Source organism: Cnephaeus nilssonii, assembly GCF_951640355.1.
Source record: "Cnephaeus nilssonii genome assembly, chromosome: 24".
NCBI lineage: Eukaryota > Metazoa > Chordata > Mammalia > Chiroptera > Vespertilionidae > Cnephaeus > Cnephaeus nilssonii.
The window spans coordinates 15,405,320-15,426,246 of NC_137095.1; the positions used below are offsets into that span (position 1 = coordinate 15,405,320).

The 20,927-nt window shown below is 61.3% G+C and overlaps 1 protein-coding gene across 6 annotated transcripts in view; it reads right to left on the reverse strand.

The window, feature by feature from the left end:
- Positions 1 to 8,615: 8,615 nt before the first annotated feature.
- The window catches only part of OTUD7A (OTU deubiquitinase 7A), an 80,518-nt gene continuing 68,206 nt past the window's right edge, over positions 8,616 to 20,927 (reverse strand). For 4 of the 6 annotated variants that reach the window (XM_079763962.1, XM_079763960.1, XM_079763963.1 and 1 more), the window contains 11 exons: positions 20,462 to 20,616; positions 19,651 to 19,833; positions 18,633 to 18,851; positions 17,977 to 18,078; positions 17,103 to 17,230; positions 15,834 to 15,949; positions 14,773 to 14,900; positions 14,214 to 14,363; positions 12,341 to 12,455; positions 12,129 to 12,213; positions 8,616 to 10,806 (listed from right to left, as the gene is read on the reverse strand). In XM_079763962.1, coding sequence (XP_079620088.1) covers positions 9,355 to 10,806; positions 12,129 to 12,213; positions 12,341 to 12,455; positions 14,214 to 14,363; positions 14,773 to 14,900; positions 15,834 to 15,949; positions 17,103 to 17,230; positions 17,977 to 18,078; positions 18,633 to 18,851; positions 19,651 to 19,833; positions 20,462 to 20,612 — 2,829 coding nt within the window. In that variant the 5' untranslated portion in view covers positions 20,613 to 20,616 and the 3' untranslated portion in view covers positions 8,616 to 9,354. Of the gene's footprint in view, positions 10,807 to 12,128; positions 12,214 to 12,340; positions 12,456 to 14,213; positions 14,364 to 14,772; positions 14,901 to 15,833; positions 15,950 to 17,102; positions 17,231 to 17,976; positions 18,079 to 18,632; positions 18,852 to 19,650; positions 19,834 to 20,461; positions 20,686 to 20,927 lie in introns of all 6 variants that reach the window. The other 2 variants (XM_079763961.1, XM_079763964.1) reach the window with 2 other exon arrangements.

Genomic DNA, 20,927 nt, shown 5'->3' on the forward strand with positions numbered 1-20,927 from the left:
ACCTCCCCATGCCCTGGGTCACGGCTCGGACCCGGGAAGGGCGATTTGGGGCGGGCGGGGGGGGGGTCTGTGTTCCCCGAGAGGACCTTCTGGGCCCGGAAGAGCCCGCGTCCCTTCTCGCCAGAAGCAGGTGCTACGCGGGCCACACAGGGCCACGGCGCCCCCCAGGGACCTCGGGCAGCAGCACCCCAACGCCACAGGCACACGTGGTCAGAGCAATAGCACCCCCTCTCTTCTGACTCCCCGTTCTGCCTGCCTCGGGACGGGGAGCGCTGATTTTGTCGAAATCCATTAGTTTTTTTTTTTAAAAAAGTCATTCATTCGCCGGGCCGGCCGGTGTGGCTCCGTGGTTGAGCGTTGACCTAGGAACCGGGAGGTCAGGTCGCGGTTGGATTCCGGGTCAGGAAGCGTGCCTGGGTTGCGCCCTCGGTCCCCAGTGGGGGGCGTGCAGGAGGCGGCCGACCCACGATCCTCTCTCGTCATGGATGTTTCTCCCTCTCCCTCTCCCTTCCTCTCTGAATCAATACACGTATATTTTTTTAAAAAACCCACACAAGTGCTAGAAGGTCGAAAAGGTCGGAAGGATCAGGCACATCTCAGCCAGTTGGGAGCGCGTTGGGGGTTCCCCATGCTTTTTGCCACCCCAGGGTCCCCTGTGCCATCCCAGGGACCCCATTTTCCAAAAGCAAACCGCTGAGGATGTGGGTTGACGCTTGGGGGGGTGGGAGGGGGTGGGGGGGACTCGGGGCTGCTCCGGGAACACCCGGGTGCCTGGCCGATTTCCCGTTTCGTAGACCAGCCCCGAAGGTTTGTCCCGGACACATTCCGGAGAATTCTGTGTCAGGATTGGGGTGCACCATCCGGCTTACTACTGACAAATGCCTGAGCATCCTTGGTGGGGGCGGGGGGGGGGCTTCCCCTCACCCTCTGTTGAGTGCCTGAAGGGTTAGAAGGGTTGGATTTGCCGGGAGGTGTCCCCAAGGGAAGAGGGGCCCCCTTGGGTGTCTGTGCACCCCCCTATTGTGACGTGGGGCTTGCATGGAGGCCGCCTGGCGCTGCCCAGCCTCTCCCATTCTCATGAAGCTTTAAAAAAAAACTTACTCCTTTGATTTAAAGATGAACAGGATGGGCCCGGCTGGCGTGGCTCTGTGGCTCCGTGGTGGAGCGTCGCCCTAGGAACCAGGAGGTCAGGGTTCGATTCCCCGTCCGGGGCACAGGCCCAGGTTGTGGGCTCCATCTCCAGTAGGGGGTGTGCAGGAGGCAGCCGGTCCATGATTCTCTCTCCTCATTGATGTTTCTCTCTCCCTCCCTCCCCCTTCCTCTCTGACATCAACACAAATGGGTTTTAAAGGCGAACAGGATGGGGGCGGGGGTGGGAGTTACGGGGCGGGGGTCAGCTTGCTCCCAGGGCTCGGGGCGTCTTCCTCGTGGACAGCTGGACACCCCACCAGAGGCGAACCAGCTGCGCGAGCTGAATGCCTGCCCGCAGGTCTGGCCGGAGGCTGCGTCTCCCACTCAGAGCAGGCCAGCTGGGCTGCCCCTGGAAAGAGGGGGCCATCTCCCAGATGTTTGAATCGCCCGCGTGGGTGGGTCGGGTGCATGCGTGGGGGCGTCGGGGGGCCCCCAGACCCGCCACACCAATGACCCCGTCCCCTCCAAAGCCATCGATGGCGCGTCTGTGGAAACTTTTGGCCAAACTGCCCCCCCCCCCATCCCGTCCTCCCCCTCCTCCCAGGCAGGATCCAAGGGTCCAAGACCATTTCCACCCAAAAGCACGTTTTCCCTTTTTGCGTAGGAATTTTCTCCGTCGTTTGCTGTTCTTTTTTTTTTTTTTTAACCAGCACCTCACACCGCGCTCCCGGATCACTACAGTGAAGTATTACCGATGTACAGTCCCCGCCGGGCCCGGGCCTCTTGCGCCGATGAAACTTTGTATGTATTTTGTACGGCATAGAAGTCTATATTGTCATGATGTTCTCCTATGCAAACAGCAAAAGCTACAAAAAAAAAAAAGAAAAAAAAAAGAACGAAATTGTACATTGGATTGTTTTAACGTGTATGCATGTTTAGTGACGTTTACATTTTGAAATAAAAATTTATGATTCATTATTGAATGGGCTAGCGCGGATTCTTGTTTTGTTTTTAGATAGATTTTTATTGATGACAGAGAGGAAGAGAGAGAGAGAGAGAGAGAGAGAAACATCAATGACGAGAGAGAATCATGGATCGGCTGCCTCCTGCACACCCCACACTGGGGATCGAGCCCATAACCCGGGCACCTGACCGGGAATCGAATTATAACCGCCTGGTTCATGGGTCGAAGCTCAACCACCGAGCCACACGGGCCGGGCAGTAAAAATATTTTTGAAAAAATTTACCAAAGCGGTAAATCTCTCTTGCTCCCTCTCCCTTCCTCTCTTTGAAATCAATAATAACACATCGTTTTAAAAGCAGAGAGATCGCCCTCGCTGGTTTGGCTCAGGGGATAGAGCGTCAGCCTTCGGACTGAAGGGTCCTGGGTTCGACTCCCGGTCAGGGCACACGCCCATTGGGGGGCATGCAGGAGGCCGCCGATCCATGATTCTCTCTCATCATCGGTGTTTCTCTCTCTCCCTTCCTCTCTGAAACCAATACAGATATATTCTTTAAAAATAAAAGCAGAGAGAGAGAGAGAGAGAGAGAGAGAGAGAGAGCGCCTCAGGGTGCCCTGTGTGTGGAGGTGGAGTTTGGGGGGCGGAATGTGGGGGCCGGGGTGGGCTCTGCAGGCTCCTCTGCTCTTCCTGGGCCTCACCCCATAGCCTCTTCCATCACCCTCCCTCCCCCACTCAGGCCTCAGCAGGAGGGCTTTGGACCAACCCCCGTCCCCCGCCCCCCAGGAAAACAGCTGCTTGGAGCCCCTATCTGGGCTGACCCAGAGCTCATCTCCCTCCGACAGCCTAAGAGGGGCCCACCCTCAGCCTGATACCGTGCCGGCCCCTCCCCGGCTGCAGAGTAATTGACGAGATCTCTGGGGTGAGGCCTTCGCCAGAGCCCAGAGCCGGGGGTCAGGGGGTGGGTAACGGGCATCCTCCACGCCCCCTCCCCCAGCTCTGGGCTGCCGACCTAGGAACTCGTAAGAATTTTGTTGGAGCCCAGGCGGCCTGGCTCCGTGGTTGAGCTTCGACCTAGGACCCAGGAGGTCAGGGTTTGATTCCCCCTCAGGGCACAAGCCCGGGTTGTGGGCTCCATCCCCAGGAGGGGGCGTGCAGGAGGCAGGCGATCCATGATTGCCTCTCCTCATGGATGTTTCTCTCTCTCTCTCCCTCTCCCTTCCTCTCTGAAATCAATAAAAATATAAAAAAAAGAAAAGAAAGAAAAAGAAAGAAAGAAAGAAAAAGAAAGAAAGAAAGAAAAAGGGTTTTGCCGGCGGGTCAGTAGGTGGAACACAGGGAACCAGGCCTGGCCGAGGTCCGATTCCCCCCTGCAGACTGGGCCGCCGCCCACACGTCCCTGCTGGGACCACAGCCGGGCCCCGTGGCCCCGTGGGAGCGTGTGCCTGGCCACGGAGCAGGGTCCCCGCCGGGCAGCCTCCTGCGAGTTGCTGTGTCTAGACGGCAGGCAGGCAGACAGACAGACAGACAGGACGCGGGCTGGGAGGGGGTCGGGTGGGGGAGGCTGGCCCGAGCTCCGTCTGGAATCGTGTTCCAAACCACAGCCAGGGTGGACTTGTTGGAAAATGTTCCTCTTCCTGGAGACCTCTGGGCCCGGCCGCTTTGAATCACCAGGCCACTTCCTTCCTGTGTGTATCTGACGGCCGAGGGGGGGCGGCCCGTGGCCCGGCACCGCCCGTGGCTGCTTTTAAGTGTTTGTCTCTTGTTTGGTCTCTTTGGGGCTTCGGGGCGGGAGGGAGGGGCTGGTTCTCAGGGTGATGGTAAAAGATACGGAAGTGACTAGCGTTTTCTCTGTAAGATTTCTTTTTTAAAAAATAAATTTCTGAGAGAGGAAGGGAGAGAGAGATAGAGATAGAAAAACATCCACGATGAGAGAGAGTCATGGATCCGCTGCCTCCTGCACGCCCTCTACCTGGGATGGAGCTTGCAACCCGGGCCTGTGCCCTTGACCGGGAGTCGAAGAACCGTGACCCCCTGGTTCAGAGGTCGATGCTCAACCACGGAGCCACGTCGGCCGGCCGGGCGTCTCTGCAGGGTCAAACCTCTGGCTGTGAGAAGGAGAAGGAGGCTTCTCTCTCACCAAGGATGTTTCTCTCTCCCCCTACCCCACCCCGCCCCCTTCCTCTCTGAAATCAATTAAATATATATATATTTTTAAAAATAACATAAATAGAAAGAAAAGCACAGGATGCCCAGTTCTATTTCAAGTGCAAACAAGCAGCGGGTGCGTTTTCCGGGTCCAAGTGTCACCTGGCAGCCCTCCCTCTTGGGCCCTGGGGGTGGGGGGTGGGGGGTGGGGCTGGGGGCTAAGGCTGCAGATTTGGGGGGGGGGGGCGGGGAGAGGGGCAGCCACAAGACAGTGCAGCCCCTGAGCAGAGAGCAGAGAGCAGACGTGGGGGAAACACGGGCCAGATGGTCAACATCCTGGAGACAGACGCTGTGCGTGCTCCCCCGGGGCCCACAAACCCTCCCGTGGGTGGGCGGGATGTCACATGACCCCCTCGGAAACTCCCTGCCACCCAAGCTCACCTCAAGGTCCCTGCTCCCCACCACACCGTCCCCGCCAGCACCCCCGCCTTGCAGAGCTGGCCAGGTGCCTTCTAGGGGCCACAGGGTAGCTCACCCAACGGAGCCCCGTGCACCCCGCCTCGGAGGAGAGGGGGCTCCTGAACTCCGGAGACACAAGACACGAGATTCCAGGGAGAGAGGAAGAGTGGGCGTGAGAGGGAAGTCCCTCCCGGGGAAAGACACCCCCCCCCCCCCGGCCCCCAATCCCACGGGAAGGCCTGTCGATTTCTCACTCTCACACCGAGGCGGGGGCCGGGGAACCTGCTTTTCCCACGAGCAGGTTGGTCTTGGGGGAAAGGGACCCTCACGTCCTGGGCTTGGCAGGAGGAGGGGGTCCTGTCGGGTGAACCCCGCTTAGAAGAATTCTGTGTTGGGATTTGCAGCCGAAAGCCGCAGAAGATGCAAAAGCAACTGTATCGTTTAGGAGTGCTTGCAGGGTGTTTTTTTTTTGTGTGTGTTTTTTTTTTTAATGTATTTATTGATGAGAGAGAGAGAGAGAGAGAGAGAGAGAGAGAGAGAGATATGGCTGGGTTGTCCCACTGATTATTGCCTTCACTGGTTGATGCTTACATGTGCCTCAGCACCAGGGGGCAGCACAGGGCTGACCTTGGCCCCACCGCCCCGCCCCACCCGGTCTGTCCATCCGGAGGCAGGCGGTTTTTCTTCCTTCCACCCCAAGAAAACACACACACACACACACACACACACACACACGCACACACACAAACCAGCACACGTGGTCTCGGCCTGGATTGAGTGTGAAGGGCAGAGTGGAGGCCATTACGCCTGGGGAATTTTAAAAAGGGTGAATCAACAGAGTTAGAACTAGAACCGAGTCCCTTCCCGGGGGCCGGCTCTGTGGTCAGGGCACAGACGATGGCTGGGAAGAATAGAAGATTTCACATGTCATACCTTAATCAAGAATAAAAAAAAAAAGAATATAAGATTTCAAGGGCACAGAGCATGGCATCGACAGGCAGGACACACTTCAGAACAGCTTCCTTTAACAATAGATTGTTTTTAAACATATGTTTTTATGGATTTCAACAAGGAAGGGAGAGGGAGAGAGGGGTAGAAACATCGATAAGGAGAGAGAATCATGGATCGGCTGCCTCCTGCACGTCCCCCACTGGGGATCGAGCCCGGGCATGTGCCCTGACCTGGTTCCTAGGGCGATACTCAACCACCGAACCACGCCAGCCGGACACAACCTATTCTTCTTTTTTTCTTCCTTTTTAATATATTTCTTTATTGATTTCAGAGAGGAAGTGAGAAGGAGAGAGAGATAGAAACATCCATGATGAGAGAGAATCATGGATCGGCTGCCTCCTGCACACCCCCCACTGGGGATCGAGCCCGCAACCCGGGCCTGTGCCCTGACCGGAATCGAACCTGGGACCCTTCAGTCCACAGGCTGACGCTCTGTCCACTGAGCCAAGCCGGCTAGGGCAACATATTATTCTTTAAAAAACCCACAGACCCAGGTAATGCTCACCCAGGAAAGGCGAACTAAAGTATGGAAAGGACTTCGGGTCCTGCTGGGAACCCACTGTCCTTTGGAGACCTCCGACCCCCCTGGAGAGGGACGGGGCCCCATCCGATGGGAAGGTCGGGGTGGGCCGCACAGCCTAGTCCGGGACGCGCCGGAAGGCGAGGCTCCTGCCCTTTCTAGAACGGGACTGGCTTCTTTCCTCCCCCCCAGCGCCCACGACCCACTCCCCTTTCCCGGCAGCACAGCGTCCGGAGTCACAGAAGGACATTAGGGGACCTCTTGGCCCCCAGGTACACCACACAGTGTCCGCTAGTTCCTACCCATATGGTGGGAGGAGCCCAAAGTGGGAGGAGTCGTGGGTGGGAGGAGCTATAGTGGGAGGAGCCCACAGGGTGGGAGGAGCTATAGTGGGAGGAGCCCACAGGTGGGAGGAGCTATAGTGGGAGAAGCCCACAGGTGGGAGGAGCTATAGTGGGAGGAGCCCGCATAGTGGGAGGAGCCTACAGTGGGAGGAGCCCAGGGGTGGCCTGCCGCTAGATCTCAGGCTCTTATTCCTGGCGCATCTGTCAGATACGGTTGGGGCCGGGGTGACTTTGAAATTCCAGGAGAGAGACCAGGTCACCTTTATTTGATGATACCTAAACTGCCTGATTTTGAAGGTTTTCCTCTCTTCTTCCAGTGGACGGATTTGATTCTCAGCTTACCTGTGTGTGTGTGTGTGTGTGTGTTTTCAAGAACCTGGCAGAGAACATGAGAAAGATACAATATTTGCATAGCCCGTTTTGGAAAATTCTGGTTGGCTGTTTTTATATTTAAAAAAAAAACGAGAAACAAAAACAAGCAAGAACTTGCTTCCTGCCGCCTCGATGCTGTGCGTGTGTGAGTCTGGTTTCCGGAATGCACCGTGCAGCCGTCTCCAGAGCCCGCCCCACTTCCGGTGACCTCACAGCTGTGGGTGTGACGTCACAGGGAGAGGGACCGGAACAGCAGCTACGTGAAGAGTCGGTCCAACAAGCTGCCACAGACCTTCTCGGTGACAGATTTAAAAAGACAAACGACTTTTTTTGTTGTTGTTGTTATTCTGAGCAACCAAAGGAACCCCAGCAACACCAAGGACAGGATGGTTCCTCATGGCCGAAAGTCTTCAGCATGAAAAGTAAACCTTCCAAAGAGAATGTGTTAAAAACACTCGGTTTCACAGGTCATTTTGCTCAGTCTCGGGAACCACTGGTGCCACGCGTGAGTAAAATTACGGAGAAGTCCACGTGCCGTGGAATCATTAAGAACAAGAAAAGAATTGCCCGCCCAACCGGCGTGGCTCAGTGGTTGAGCCTCGCCCTGTGAACCAGGAGGTCACGGTTCCAATTCCCGGTCAAGGGCACAGGCCCGGGGTTACCGACTCGACCCCCAGGTGGGGGCGTGCAGGAGGCAGCCGATCCGTGATTCTCTCTCCTCATGGATGTTTCTCTCTCTCTCTCCCTCTCCCTTCCTCTCTGAGATCAATATAAAATATATTTTAAAAACAAACAAACAAAAAGAAAGAAAGAATTACTCACAGGAGATACTCAAATTAGTTTATTATAATTCTTCAAACAAGTAAAAAATAACCCCCTCCCCGTGTGTGTGTGTATATATATATATATATAATTTTTTTGCTGCTCTTTATGTCCGGGATAAGCGTCCTTTCTGGAGGAGACGCTGGCTCCGATGGCGAGATGGTGCGCCTCCTGCCCTTCCGGAGGGCACCCTCGGCGCACCTCCTGCGGGAGGCTCCCCTGAGCCTTCTCTCCCCGGCGAGGACTCCCCCGTCTTCCCCGTCTCTCTTGGACACAAGGGCTCCCCTCAGGGAGGCAGGGCGGACGCTGCGTCCTGGACCAGGGGCGAGATCTCCAGAGGTAACCTGGGGCGCAAGAGGCTGCATATTGCTGCACAAAACGGGCTCTAGCTAAGGACACATTTTTTTGTTTTTTTGTTTTTTGTTTTTTGTTTTTTTCTTCAAGAAATAGAGGAGGCACCAAAAAAAGGGGTCGCTCAGGGAGGGTGCTGCCCCCTCCATGTGGTATGGAGCCAGGGCAGGGGGACCCCTGGCCCGTGGATGGGGACCCCCCCACCCCACCCCATAGGAATGGCTGCCCTGTACCTGGCTGAACCCAGACAGAGGCTGGGGGGGAGGGGGGGTGGAAAGAGGCGCAGCCTGGTGTCCGAGCAGCCTCGTGCGGGCGTCCACAGTGACCGGAGGCCCCATGCCCCGCCTCTCTCCCCGGGCACCGGCCACAGGCCTCCACGGAAGAGTCTTCGGAGGAGAAAGGGGGCAGCCGGCTGGCACCCTCGCTCAGAGGTGGGCAGTTCAGAGCCTGGCTTTCGGGACCCAGGGAGTCTTTGGAGCTGCTGCCGCCTGAGCTGCGCATCACCGGGGGCCATCGCCACACCTCACCGCGCCCTGCGAGGTAGGTTGTCCTGCGGTGCCCATCCTGACGGCGGCGCCCGAGGCCCGGATGGCAGTGTGAGTGGTGCTCGAGCGGGGGTGGGGGTGGGGGTGGGGGTAGGAGAGGCCCTTTGGGAGGAGGCTTTGCTTATGGGATGGAGCCTACAGGGCCACAGGGAACCACCAGAGCGGGGCGCGAGGCCAAGTGCCTCCCCTCCTCCAGGGGTCCGGGCGGGGAAGCAGGTGGCGCCTACCACGGAGCGGCCACCGCGCAGTCCCGGGCCGCGCGCGCGCCTTTGCTTCTCCATCCGGGGTGGTCCCCGAGCGCGCGCACACACGTGACCACTGCATGGAAGAGGTCAGTGGCTGATGTAGGAAAAAAGGAAAAAAAAATAAAAGCATGTAAAACACTCCCTTCTAAAAACAAAGGGCTGCAAATTTCCTTTATTTCGGAACAAAAATACTCTTGCCATGGCTGTGAGTGTCCACGGGGCGAGGCGGATGCGAGCGCGCACCCACTGCCGGCGGTATGACTTGTCTCCTATCCGTCTACTACCTGAGTGGGTCAGTGTAGGTTCAGGCACCAGTAGGAACGTGGGACCCGACACGCACGTACACGGCGCTGACACGCGGGTCGCCGGCCGGCCTTCCGGGTGACCAGGGCGCGTACAAGAAAGACACCGAGAGCGTGGGAAGCGGTCCTCCCCCGGGGCGCGCGCTCAGGGCCGGGGCCCGCGCGCCTCGCGCCGCCGCCGCAGCTCCTCCCGGTAGCAGTAGGAGCACAGGTGCTCGGTCTCCGCGCGCCCGTAGAAGGCGCAGTTCTCCCGCTGGCACCGCTGCTGCGCCGGGCCCGGCCCGCCGCGGCCACCCTCACCGTTCGAGCGCACGGCCGGCGCGTCGGCGTCCGCGAACTCCAGGCTGTCGCGCGCGGCGCCGAAGCCGTTGGTGTAGGTCTGCGATTTGGGCTCGGCCGCGCCGGCCGCCCCCGCCGCGCACGCCAGGGCCCCGGGCACGGCGCGCGCCAGCGACTCCACGGTGTTGACGGTGCGCAGGGCGGCGGCGCGCGCGGGGCTATAGGTCTGCGAGGACAGCGAGCGGTTCTGCTGCGGGTACGTGGCGCACGGCCGCAGCGCGCCCACAGCCGGGGCGCACGTCTCGTCCCGCGCGCCTGCCGCCTGCACGTGGATGACGCTCTGGCGCGCCGGGGGGCTGCGCCCGGGGACGGGTCCGCTGGCACCGGCGCGCCGTGCGCCCCCAGGGCCCGGGGAGGCCGTGCCGCCAGCCGCTGCGCGCGCCGCCCGCGTGCCCGTCGCGGGCCCTGGGCTCGGGCGCTCCTTGAACTTGAGCACCAGCTGCGTGGGCGGCCCAGCCGGCGGGCCTGGCGATGCGCGCTCGGCGCCCGGCGCGCCCTCGGGCTCGGGCCTGCGGGGCGGCCGCTTGGCAGTGGCCGGGGCGGCGGCGGCGGCGGCGGCCTCGCGGCGGCGCTGCTCCTGCTCGGCGCTGAAGCGCTCCTGCGCGCTGGTCAGGTAGTAGCCGATCATCTCCTCGTGGAACTGGTGCCGGTGGCTGGTGAGCAGCAGGCCCGCGAAGATGAACTTGCGCTCGCCCTGCATGGCGGCGCGCAGGATGTTGAGGCTCAGCTTGACGTCGGTGCTGTACTTCCAGGCGTCGCCCCGCGGCCCGCCGCCCTTGTCCGCCGGCGACGCCCCCGCCGCCTTGTCCTTGTCCGTGGGCGACGGCGTGGTCTTCTCCGACGGCGAGGTGCTGGCCGACGTGCCCGACTCCTCCTTGCTGCCCTTGCGCGACTTGGCCTTCCGGTCCTTGGCGCGCTCGGGCGCGTCCCCGCCGCCGCCGCCGCCGCCGCCCTTGCCGTTGGCGGAGCCGGCGCGGCCCATCTTGCCGTGCACCAGGCCGCCCAGGCCGCCCATGTTCTTCTTCAGCTTGATGCCCAGCGTCTTGCTGAAGCTGCCCAGCTTGTTGGCCACGGAGTCCGCGCGGGCCTTGTCCTTGTCCTTGCGCGGCTTCTCCTTCTCCTTCTCCTTGCCGTTCTTGCCGTTGTTGCTGTTGGAGTTGCTGCACACCGAGTCGCGGTCCGAGTCCAGGGAGTCGGCCAGGGACTGCACGTCCTCGCCCGCCGAGACCGTCGGGGATTCCGGCTGCGCCAGCGGGGCCTGTGGAGGGGAGGGGGGGGAGGGGGAGGCGGACAGGGAGGGCGGGGCAGGAGGAGGGTCAGAGAGGAGCTGTCCCCGCGTGGGACCCACGAGAGACCCTGTCCCTGCCCTGCGCTGGCTACCGTGGGGCCCGCGGGCATCCCGGTCCCGAGCCCCAGGGCAGCTCTGGGGAACTCAGGGAGGCCCTGCCGCGGGGAGCGCAGAGGCTCAGGTGCCCGAGGGCGGGAAGGGCCCCCGCCTGCCTGTCTGCTCAGGGCCCTGCGTCGGATGTGGGGTCACCACGGCCTGGCCCTCCTCATTGCGGAACCGAGTGTGCCCAGCCCCAGAGCCTCCGGATTCTGGGTCTAGACTGCGGGCCAGGCGGCCACCGACCGTCATGTGTGCCGGCGGGGAAACGGGTATCTACCTGCCCGCTGTGCGGGTTACATACCCGTAAAGGGCCGGGCGTCGACCATGAACCAAGTGGTCCCCAGTTCGATCCCCGCTCAGGGCACCGGCCCGGGTTGCGGGCTCGATCCCCAGTGGGGGGCGTGCAGGAGGCAGCCGGTCCATGGTTCTCTCTCATCATGGATGTTTCTATCTCTCCCTCTCCCTTCCTCTCTCTCTCTCTCAAAACCAATAGAAAATATTTTTTAAAATACAGGTAAAGGTTGAAGTGTGAAAGCGCTAGGAGCAGCGCCCCGGTGTCCTGGGCCCCGATACTGCCTGACACCATCCCCGCTTTACGACCAATAATCCGAAGTCTGGGACGAGCAAGTATCAGCACGTTTTCTTTCTTTCTTTCTTTTTTTAAAAACAAGTCCCTTTCTCTGGGGATTCACTCCTGAGCTAACAAAACATCGTCAGTCAGATCCTTAGAGCGACTCCCTCTAAATCGGGGAAGAGACGCGGGGCGCGCGCGGAGGACCAGCGCGGGGTCCCCGGCTCCCCAAGGACCCGCACGTGGCGTCTCGTGAACACCGCCCCGCGCAGCACCTGGTCCGCATCTCGCAGACCTCGTTTGTGCGGGGACTCGCCCACGGTTTGTTTGCGGAGTGGGCGTGTGTCTTCTCTCCCCGGGGAAAACGCAGGAGAAAAATAAATCCCCTGGCAGGAGCGCGCGCACCCACGGGCGCACGGGAACCGCCGGAAGTTCGTCCCGCCAGAGCCTGGGGGTCGGGGGTTCCCTGCGAGGCTGGGCCGGGGGTGGGGTCCCCGGCGTAGCCCCGGGGCAGGCGAGCCCCACCCGGACCGTGTTTGGGAGGAAGCCTCGGTTCTGCTAGGCGCCCCGCCCCGGGGCCGCGTGCGCACGGTCGCCTCCTGGGCCCGCGCGCCAGGCTCACCCGCGTCTCCGAGGGGATCCGGATCCACGTCACGTTCATGTAGCTGTGCAGCAGGTTCAGCTTGGCCTCCAGCGACAGGATGAGGCTGCAGCGAAGGAAGACGCCGAGTGAACCGGGAGCGGCTCGCCGGCTGTCGGGGAGGCGCGGGGGCGGCCGGGGCGCAGGCCGGGCGGGTCTGGGGCGGGGAGGAGGGCCCCCAGGGCAGGGCTTACTGCGCCAGCCGCGCGTTGTCGCTGTCGTCCTTGCCCCACTCCCAGTCCTTCCCCGGGTCCACCGCGAAGTGCAGCGGCAGCAGCTTGTGCTCCGAGTCCGTGAGCGGGATCACGGCTGGAACAGAAGACAGAGCCGCGGTGCCAGGGGGCCCAGGGCGGCTGGAGGCGAGGCGAGAGCCCCCACCCCCCCTTTCCCGCCCCGCAACCCCAGGGGGCGCGGGAAAGGGAGTTCCAAGACCAGACGTCTCCGTGACTAAGTCAAGGCGAGGGAGCCAGACAACACCTGTGCCCGCCGGGGCGCCGGGACCACAGGACTCGGGGCCGGGTTCCCGGGGTTTCCCAAGGACCCACGCAGGCGTCTCCTTAACTCCGCGGCGCGCAGCACCGGCGCTCCCCTCTCGCAGACGGAGCCGTGTGGGGACTTCCCACGGTTTGTGTTCGGAGGGGGCGTGCGCCTTCCTCTCCCGGGGAAAACAGGGCACAAAAAAGGCCCCTCGCGGGCGTGGGGGCAGGCTCAGGCCTGTGCACCCTCCTGTCCCCCCACCCGCCTGGGAAGCAGATGCGGCGGCACCCCCGCAGGTGGGGAAGGCGGCTGAGCCCACAGCCCGGGGCCTGGGCCCCCTCTCTCAGGGCGAGCCCTCCCCTGGCGGCCAGAGGTGGCCTGGCCCGGATCCAGGCACAGGTGAGCCTTGGGGGTCAGCGAGCCCCAGGCCCCGCCCCTGCCCTGGGCCTGACGCCTCCTTCTCCACCCCCAACCCCCCCCCCCCCCCCCCGCCCTCCAGGGGCCGGCCAGGCCCCCGGTGTCAGGCCCCCGGATCCCTGGCAGAACAAAAGGCCAATAAACAAGCAGAATCCCAGGCTGGGCTCAGCAGCGGGGCACCGCCATCGCACCGACTCAAGGCTGCCCTCTGGTGTTGACGAGGAGGACGTGCCATCCTGGGGAAAGGCCCCCACTCCAGCCCCCACTCCAGCCCCCACTCAGCCGGCCGAACCCCAGGGTCCGGGACTCGGAGCCAAAGGCCACAATTTTGTGGTTTACTCCTCACCCGAGGATATGTTCCCATTGATTTTTTTTTTTTTTAGAGAGAATGGAAGGGAGGGGGAGAGACAGAGAGAGAGAGAGACATCCATGTGAGAGAGGCATGGGCTGGCTGCCTCCCGCATGTGCCCCGACCATGGCGCAGGCTGGGAATCGAACCTGCAACCGAGGTACGTGCCCTTGACCGGAATCGAACCCGGGACCCTTCAGTCCTCCGGCTGAAGCTCTATTCACTGAGCCACACTGACCAGGGGCGAGGACACGTTGTAAACAAACACCGTGGCTCTTTCCAGCAGGGGAAAAGGGAAGCCTTTGTTCTAGAACAGTGGTCGGCAAACCGCGGCTCACGAGCCACATGCGGCTCTTTGGCCCCTTGAGTGTGGCTCTTCCACAAAATACCACGGCCGGGGCGAGTCTGTGTTGAAGAAGTGGCGTTAGAAGAAGTTTAAGTTTAAAAAATGTGGCTCTCCGAAGAAATTTCAATCGTTGTCCTGTTGGTATTTGGCTCTGTGGACTCATGAGTTTGCCGACCACTGTTCTAGAACAATCCTCGGCTTGAGGCCGTTTCTGTGGGTGCACCCTGGGCGTCAGGAGAGGCCTACCCACCCCTGGCTACGCTTCCCAGTGCCCAGTGTTTAGGGGGGACAGGGAGAGGGAGAGAGAGAGAAACATCCGCGATGAGGGAGAGTCATGGACCGGCTGCCTCCCACACACTGGGTGTGTGCCCCGACTGGGAAACGCGGGGCGTGCTTCCCGGGGAGGTCCCAGCCCCTTGCCGCCGGCGGTAGCCCATCGTGCCCGTGTGTGGCCTTGTCGCCGTGGCGGCGGGCCTACCTTGCTCCCGTTGCTGGTCCCGCTGCTCCATGGACACGAGGGCGGAGAAGTGCGCCTGGTCGTAGGCGAGGACCAGCGGGGAGCAGTGGCAACGGTTCGGGGGCACCTCCAGGGGCAGGTAAATCCCTCCGAACGGGATCGGGGCGAAGGCTGTGGACACAGACACGGTGAGGGTGTGGGGAGCCGGCAGGGACCGCGCGGACGGCACCCTCACCCCGCAGGGGCTACGGGGACCCCGGTTCCTCCAAGGCGTTCCTGGAGGGGCTTCAGTTTCCATATGTTTTATTTTTTTAAAAAATTGATTTCAGAGAGAGGAAGGGAGAGAGAGAGAGAAACATCCATGATGAGAGAGATTCATGGATAGGCTGCCTCCTGCACGCCCCCTACTGAGGATCAAGCCCTGACCGGGAATCGAACCATGACCTCCTGGTTCATAGGACGACGCTCAACCCCTGAGCCACGCCGCATCCTCTGCATGCTTTCAAGTTCTTCAAGTAAAAGCCCGCCTCCTCCAGGAGGCCCCCTTGGATTTCTCCTGCTTTGGGACGTGGGGACCCACCTTCTCCGCCCGAGTCCCTCAGCATCGTGTCGGCCACGACCACAATGGGCCTCCTCAGGATGTGGGCCAGGACGAACACGTGGAACTCCTCCAGGCTCTCGTACACGGGGTCCTCGGCGTTGTCCACACTGCGGGACGGAGGAGGCCAGCTGTCACTGCGCCGATGGGGGGGGAGGGGGCGGGGCATGTTGGAGACCGGACACCTCCCTCCGATCGGACCTCCACGGACCCTGGCCAGCGCGCCACCCGAGGCCATCTTCCTCCCACGCTCCCAACTGATGACAAACGCACAGGTCCCTGCCCTCCACCCCCGCCAAGCCTGGAGGTCTTTCTGGTGGCAGAGGCAGCCACGCGGAGCTCGTGGGAACACGGGGGGCGGCTCTTTGGGTCCGTTAGGGAGGACACAGCAGGGGCAGGAGAGAGGCTGGTTTCCCGGCTCCCTCTGCTTCTAGCACGTGGGCTCAACCCTCACGCTAGGGGGGAGGCCCGCCCCCGCGTGGCTGACGGGCCGCTGGGGCCGTGGCTACCGAGGTCTGAGGGGCTTTCTTTTATTTTAATTTTTTAATTTTTATTGATTTCTGAGAGGAAGGGAGAGGGAAAGAGATAGAAACATCAGTGATGAGAGAGAATCATGGATCAGCTGCCTCCCGCACGCCCCCTACTGGGAATGGAGCCTGCAACCCAGGCCTGTGCCCTTAACCGGGAATCAAACCTGGGACCCTTCAGTCCTCAGGCTGACACTCTATCCACTGATCCACATCGGCCAGGGCTGAGGGGCTTTCTAAGAAATACCCCCATGGACGGGGGCGGCGAGAAGGCTGCCTGGACTTCGGGCCTCGGTGTAGGAGGGGAAGCGACAGGATGGCCCTCCCAGCCCCTGCCCGGGCTCACACCCCGGCTCGGGGCAGAGCAGGCTCTGAGACCTTCATCCCCGAGTAGCATCTAGCGTCTGGAGGCCGGGGTTTCCGTGTCCCCCGATCTTGGGGTGCCACGTGCTCCCTGGTACCGGTCCCCCCGCCGCCCTGGCCCGCGGAGAGAGGGGGGGCTGGGGCGGCACTTACCCGCCGCCCGAGCCGCCGCCGTTCTTGCTGAAGTGCGTGCGCGGCTCGCTGGAGGCCAGCTTGAGCAGCTCCGTCCACTCGCGCTCCCACTCGTCCTCGGTGTACACCAGCCCTGACTGGCACAGGACGCGGGGTCACGGGGGGCGGCCCCCTCCCCCTCCCCGGCCAGGTCCGCCGGGCAGCCCGTGGGACCCCCCGGCTCGGTGCAAGCCCACCTGCGAGTGGCCACCGACTGTCCCCACGTCTGACAACAGCTTTCCGAACCCCCATCTCTCATTTCAGTGCCGCTGGGGGTCCACCCAGCACCCAGGGGGGGCGGCCTGCACGGGTGCGAGGCCTGTGCCGGCCATGAACACGTCGAAAGGGCCAACGCGGCGGGCAGATCCCGCCCCCAGGGACGGCCACGTGCCCCCGGGCGTGTGCTCAGGGCGCCCGGGCGTCTCCACACCGCGGGGCGCGGCCGTGGGCACAGACGGGGCTGCACGTGGCCTTGAAGCCGCCCCAGCAGGGCCCGGCAGGGTGGTGACCTCTGAGAGCGAGGACGGTGGGTTTGCATGGTTCGCTGGTGGGAGTGGACGCGTGCTCACTGCGTTGGGGTGGGGCCAGCGGCTCCCAGCCTCGTTCTGGCCACGCCCCACCTCAGCATCTCTAACATCCTGACCCCCCCCCGCCCCCGTGACACAGAATTCTCATTATTCAAAAAGCGAGCTCCGTGTCACGTGGAGGAAGCCTCAGAGGCCATGAACTTGGTCTAAACCAGCTGCCCAAGAACATGGCCTCCATGAGAGAGAAGAACAGAAGGACGAAAGGACAGGGGACAGACTGAGGAAGAGATCACTATGAAATTGTTAAAAAATAATAATAATAGTGTGAAATGATATGAAAAAATAGCAAAGTCTCAAAACATGTCACAGAGAACTGAGATGCATCAATATGTCACCGTATGTATGTATAGACTGTCCACGAGGCCCCTCGAACCGTAAGACATGCAAAACATGCAGTGTGAATAACGCCTTCTCGAGTTGCCCCCCTTAAACACCAACTGCCCCCCTGGGGGGTGTGCCCACGCTGGGAACCGCTCACTGGTTGGGCTCATCCTCAGTGGGTCCACCTCTGAGGCTGGGGGTGCCCTACTCGTCCCAGAAGCCACTGCTCCGCCTGACCTCAGGGACGGACCTGGCCTTGGGACCCAGCTCCCCACTCCCCCGCCCACGGCTGCGCCCGGAGGAGGTGGGGGTCCTGGGGGGCGTGGGGGCGGCGGGCACCCACCTCCTTGTTCTGCTGCGTCTGCTGCCAGCGCCACCTCCGCTTCAGGGCCTCCCTCTCGGCCCCCGTCCGCATCATGGTGTAGAGAGCTTTCCGCAGGACCAGGTCGCGGTCGTGGAAGCCCCACATGCCTGCGGCGGGGGCGGGGCGTGCATGAGGACGGGGACGCTCGGGAGGGGGCGCCCGCCACCGAGACTTAACCTCCCACATCTGCGTGCACAGAGCTAACCCATCCGTCACTGTGTGGTTCCCACCATCTGCCCGCAGCACTCCCGGCCTCCACGTGCCCTGTGAATTCCCGCCTTCCTGCTTTACCCATGTGGGCTCCCTGCCTGGAATGTCCCCTTCTTAAAAAATATATTTTTTATTGATTTCAGAGATAGGGAGAGGGAGAGAGAAACATCAATGATGACAGAGAATCATTGATTGGCTGCTTCCGGCATGCTCCGACAAGCCCGCATCCTGACCGAGAATCGAACCGTGACCTCCTGGTTCATAGGTCAATGCTCAACCAGGGAGCCACGCCGGCCGGGCCTCTTTCTCATGCTTTCAAGTTCTTCGAGTCTCAGTAAAACCCCGCCTCCTCCAGGAAGTCCCCTTTGATTTCTCTAGATCCCCATCCCGGCAGTTCCACTCAGGCCTCCTCCTATCCCGACAGGTCTTTCCTCATGTGTTTGCTATGTCTTGCGCCCCCCACCCCCCCTCCACCCCTAACCCTGCCAGGCACTTGGCAGGAACAGCCGGGATTGCCGGGGACTCTCCCAGAAGGCAGCGACGCGCGTGGCTCCACTGAGCCGGTGTCTGTGCTTCACCAACGCCCAGAGCAGGCCTGGGCGCTGCCCCCCAGCCCCCGTCCCGTCCACGCCGCGGAGCTTACCCAGGGAGGCGGCGTGCAGGAGGCAGTTCCCGTCGCCGGTCGTGGCCAGAGGAAGGAGCCGCTTGCAGCTGGTGCACACGGTGGACCACCAGTTCAGGCGACCTGCGTGCGGCAGAAGCTCGCTTTAGTGCGCGTTCTTTGTAAAGAACGTATTTTTGCTGATGTCAGAGCGGAAGGGAGAGGGGGGAGAGGGAAACATCCGTGATGAGAGAGAGTCATGGATCGGCTGCCTCCTGCACGCCCAACTTGGGCGTGTGCCCTTGACTGGGAATCGAACCCGGGACCCTTCAGTCCGCAGGCCAACGCTCTATCCACGGAGCCAAACTGGCTAGAGGGTTTCCAGAACCTCAGGGGAAGGTGGGGCATTGTGGCTACTTTCTCTTTCTTTTATGTTTTAATTCTAGAGAGGAGAAGGGAGAGGGGGAGAGAGAGAGAGTAACGTTGATGGGAGAGAGACACATTGATTGGTTGCCTCCCACACACCCCCCAACCAGGACTGGGAATTGAACCCGCGACTCTGCGGTGTGTGGGCTGACACTCTGACCATTGAGCCACACCAGCCAGGGCCACACGCATCTCTCCTGCTCTCTGTTGTCAGTGAGGCCCAGCCCGCTGGTCGGCTGAGCCGCGGGCCCGGGACGTGGCTGGCCGCTCACCCGCCTGCTCCAGGGCCACCATGGTGGCCTGCTCGATCAGGTCCCGCTCGATGAAGCTCCGGAAGTCCTCGCTGTACACGCTCAGGTCCGGCAGCTGGAAGGTGTAGATGGGCATCTCCAGGGGGCACTGCTCGCTGCTGCACTCGCTGGCCACGTGGGACCGCGCCAGGGACACGATGGCGGAGCTGGCGTGGGAGATGCCCCGGGACAGGCGCTTCTCTGTGGGGGGAGAGGGTGGGGGAAGACCGGGGTTCTAATTCGGCGGGGACGCTGGGGCCCGGCGAACAGAATCAAACTCAACGCTCAGTCACCACCGTTGGGCGGGTGTGTGAGTGTGCATGCGGGCACGTGTGTGTGTGTGTGTGTGTGTGTGTGTGTGTGTGCATGTGTGTATGTGCACTGTGTGAGTGTGCGTGCGGGCACGTGTGTGTGTGTGTGTGTGTGACCTAATGCAACAGGAGACACATGGATTTCGTTGTGTAAATAGAAAGCATGTGAAATCATTTCAGATGCGAGGACTATGGAGTTAGAAAACCCAAGCGATTAGGATAGTCTTAATAAGAAAATCAATACTATGATGAGAGAGAACCATGGGCCCACTGCCTCCTGCACACCCCCGACTGGGGATCGGGCCTATGGATTTTTAGAGAGAGCGGACGGGAGAGGGAAAGACAGGGAGGAACATCGATGTGGGAGACACAGCGATGGGTTACCTCCTGCATGGGCTGGGGAGGAGCCTGTAGCCAAGGTACGTGCCCTTGACTGGAATCGAACCCGGGACCCTTTGGTCCGCAGGCCGACGCTCTATCCACTGAGCCACGCCGGCCAGGCCCCAATCTTCCTTTAGACGTTGGCTCCGAGTGTTACTTTGTCTTTTGAGTTTAATACGGGGAACCCAGGCCCTGGAAGGGGTTCTCCCTAGGACAGCCCGGGAAGGAGGCGGACTCCGGGGCTCAGGCACTGGGTGGGGGGAGACAGCAGGGGGCCCGGCGGCCGGGCTGGGACCCTCGGCGGGCACCTTGGGCGATGTCGTCCTGTCTCGGCAGGCAGGCCCGCTCCGCCTTGTGCCCGGGCTGGGCGGGCGCGCGCTCCGGCGGCTTGGGGGCCCGGCCCTCGTTGAACACGTGCGGGAGGTTGGCGGTGTGCACCTGCCGGAGCTGCTCATAGTCGCTCAGGGCGGCCGTCAGGTCCCAGTTTTTGCCTGTGGACGAGAAAGGACGGGAGGTGGCCCGGCCGGCGTGGCTCCGTGGTTGCGTGTCAGGCGACCTAGGAACCAGGAGGTCACGGTTCGATTCCTGGTCAGAGCACATGCCTGGGTTGCGGGCTCCATCCCCAGTGTGGGGCGTGCAGGAGGCAGCCGATCATGATTCTCTCTCCTCGTGGATGTTTCTCTCCCTCTCCCTTCCTCTCTCAAGTCAATAAAAATATATTTTATTTAAAAAATGTATATATATTATTGATTTTTTTTACAGAGAGGAAGGGAGAGGGACAGAGAGCTAGAAACATCGATGAGAAAGAAACATCCATCAGCTGCCTCCTGCACGCCCCCTATTGGGGATGTGCCCGCAACCAAGGTACATGCCCTTGACCGGAATCGAACCCGGGACTCTTCAGTCCGCAGGCCGACGCTCTATCCACTGAGCCAAACTGGTCAGCGCAATAAAACTATATTTTAAAAATAGCAGAAACCACGTCCCCACCATTGCCTTCTCTTACATTCTAAAGAGTCCGCGTGCCGCGGCTGCCCAGGAAGAGACCTCCTCCCCTTTGCCCGGGGTGGGCGGCGGTGGCTCCCGAGAGGGAGGTGGGGGCGCGGGGAGGACGCCTACCTTCCAGCAGGTCTCTGGCCAGACCCGGCTCTGCCCCCGTGGACCGAACAAAGTCTGACAGGACCGCGTCCATATCAAGCGTCATGGGATCGCGCAGAAGGGCCGCCCAGCACTCGGCCGAGGTGGGGTTGGGGAGCAGGCTAGACACCATCCATCTGCGGGGAGACGGGAGGGCGGGGTCACGGCGTGGCCGGGCGCCTGGGAGCACACGGAGCCCTTCCCGCCTGCCGGGGACACACACATAGGTTGTTAGTCCGTATCCCACGTTACTTTGCCGTTGATTTTTATTTATTTTAAAATATATTTTATTGATTTTTTTACAGAGAGGAAGGGAGAGGGAGAGAAAGTTAGAAACATCGATGAGAGAGAAACATCGATCAGCTGCCTCCTGCACGCCCCCTACTGGGGATGTGCCCGCAACCAAGGTACATGCCCTTGACCGGAATCGAACCTGGGACCTTTCAGT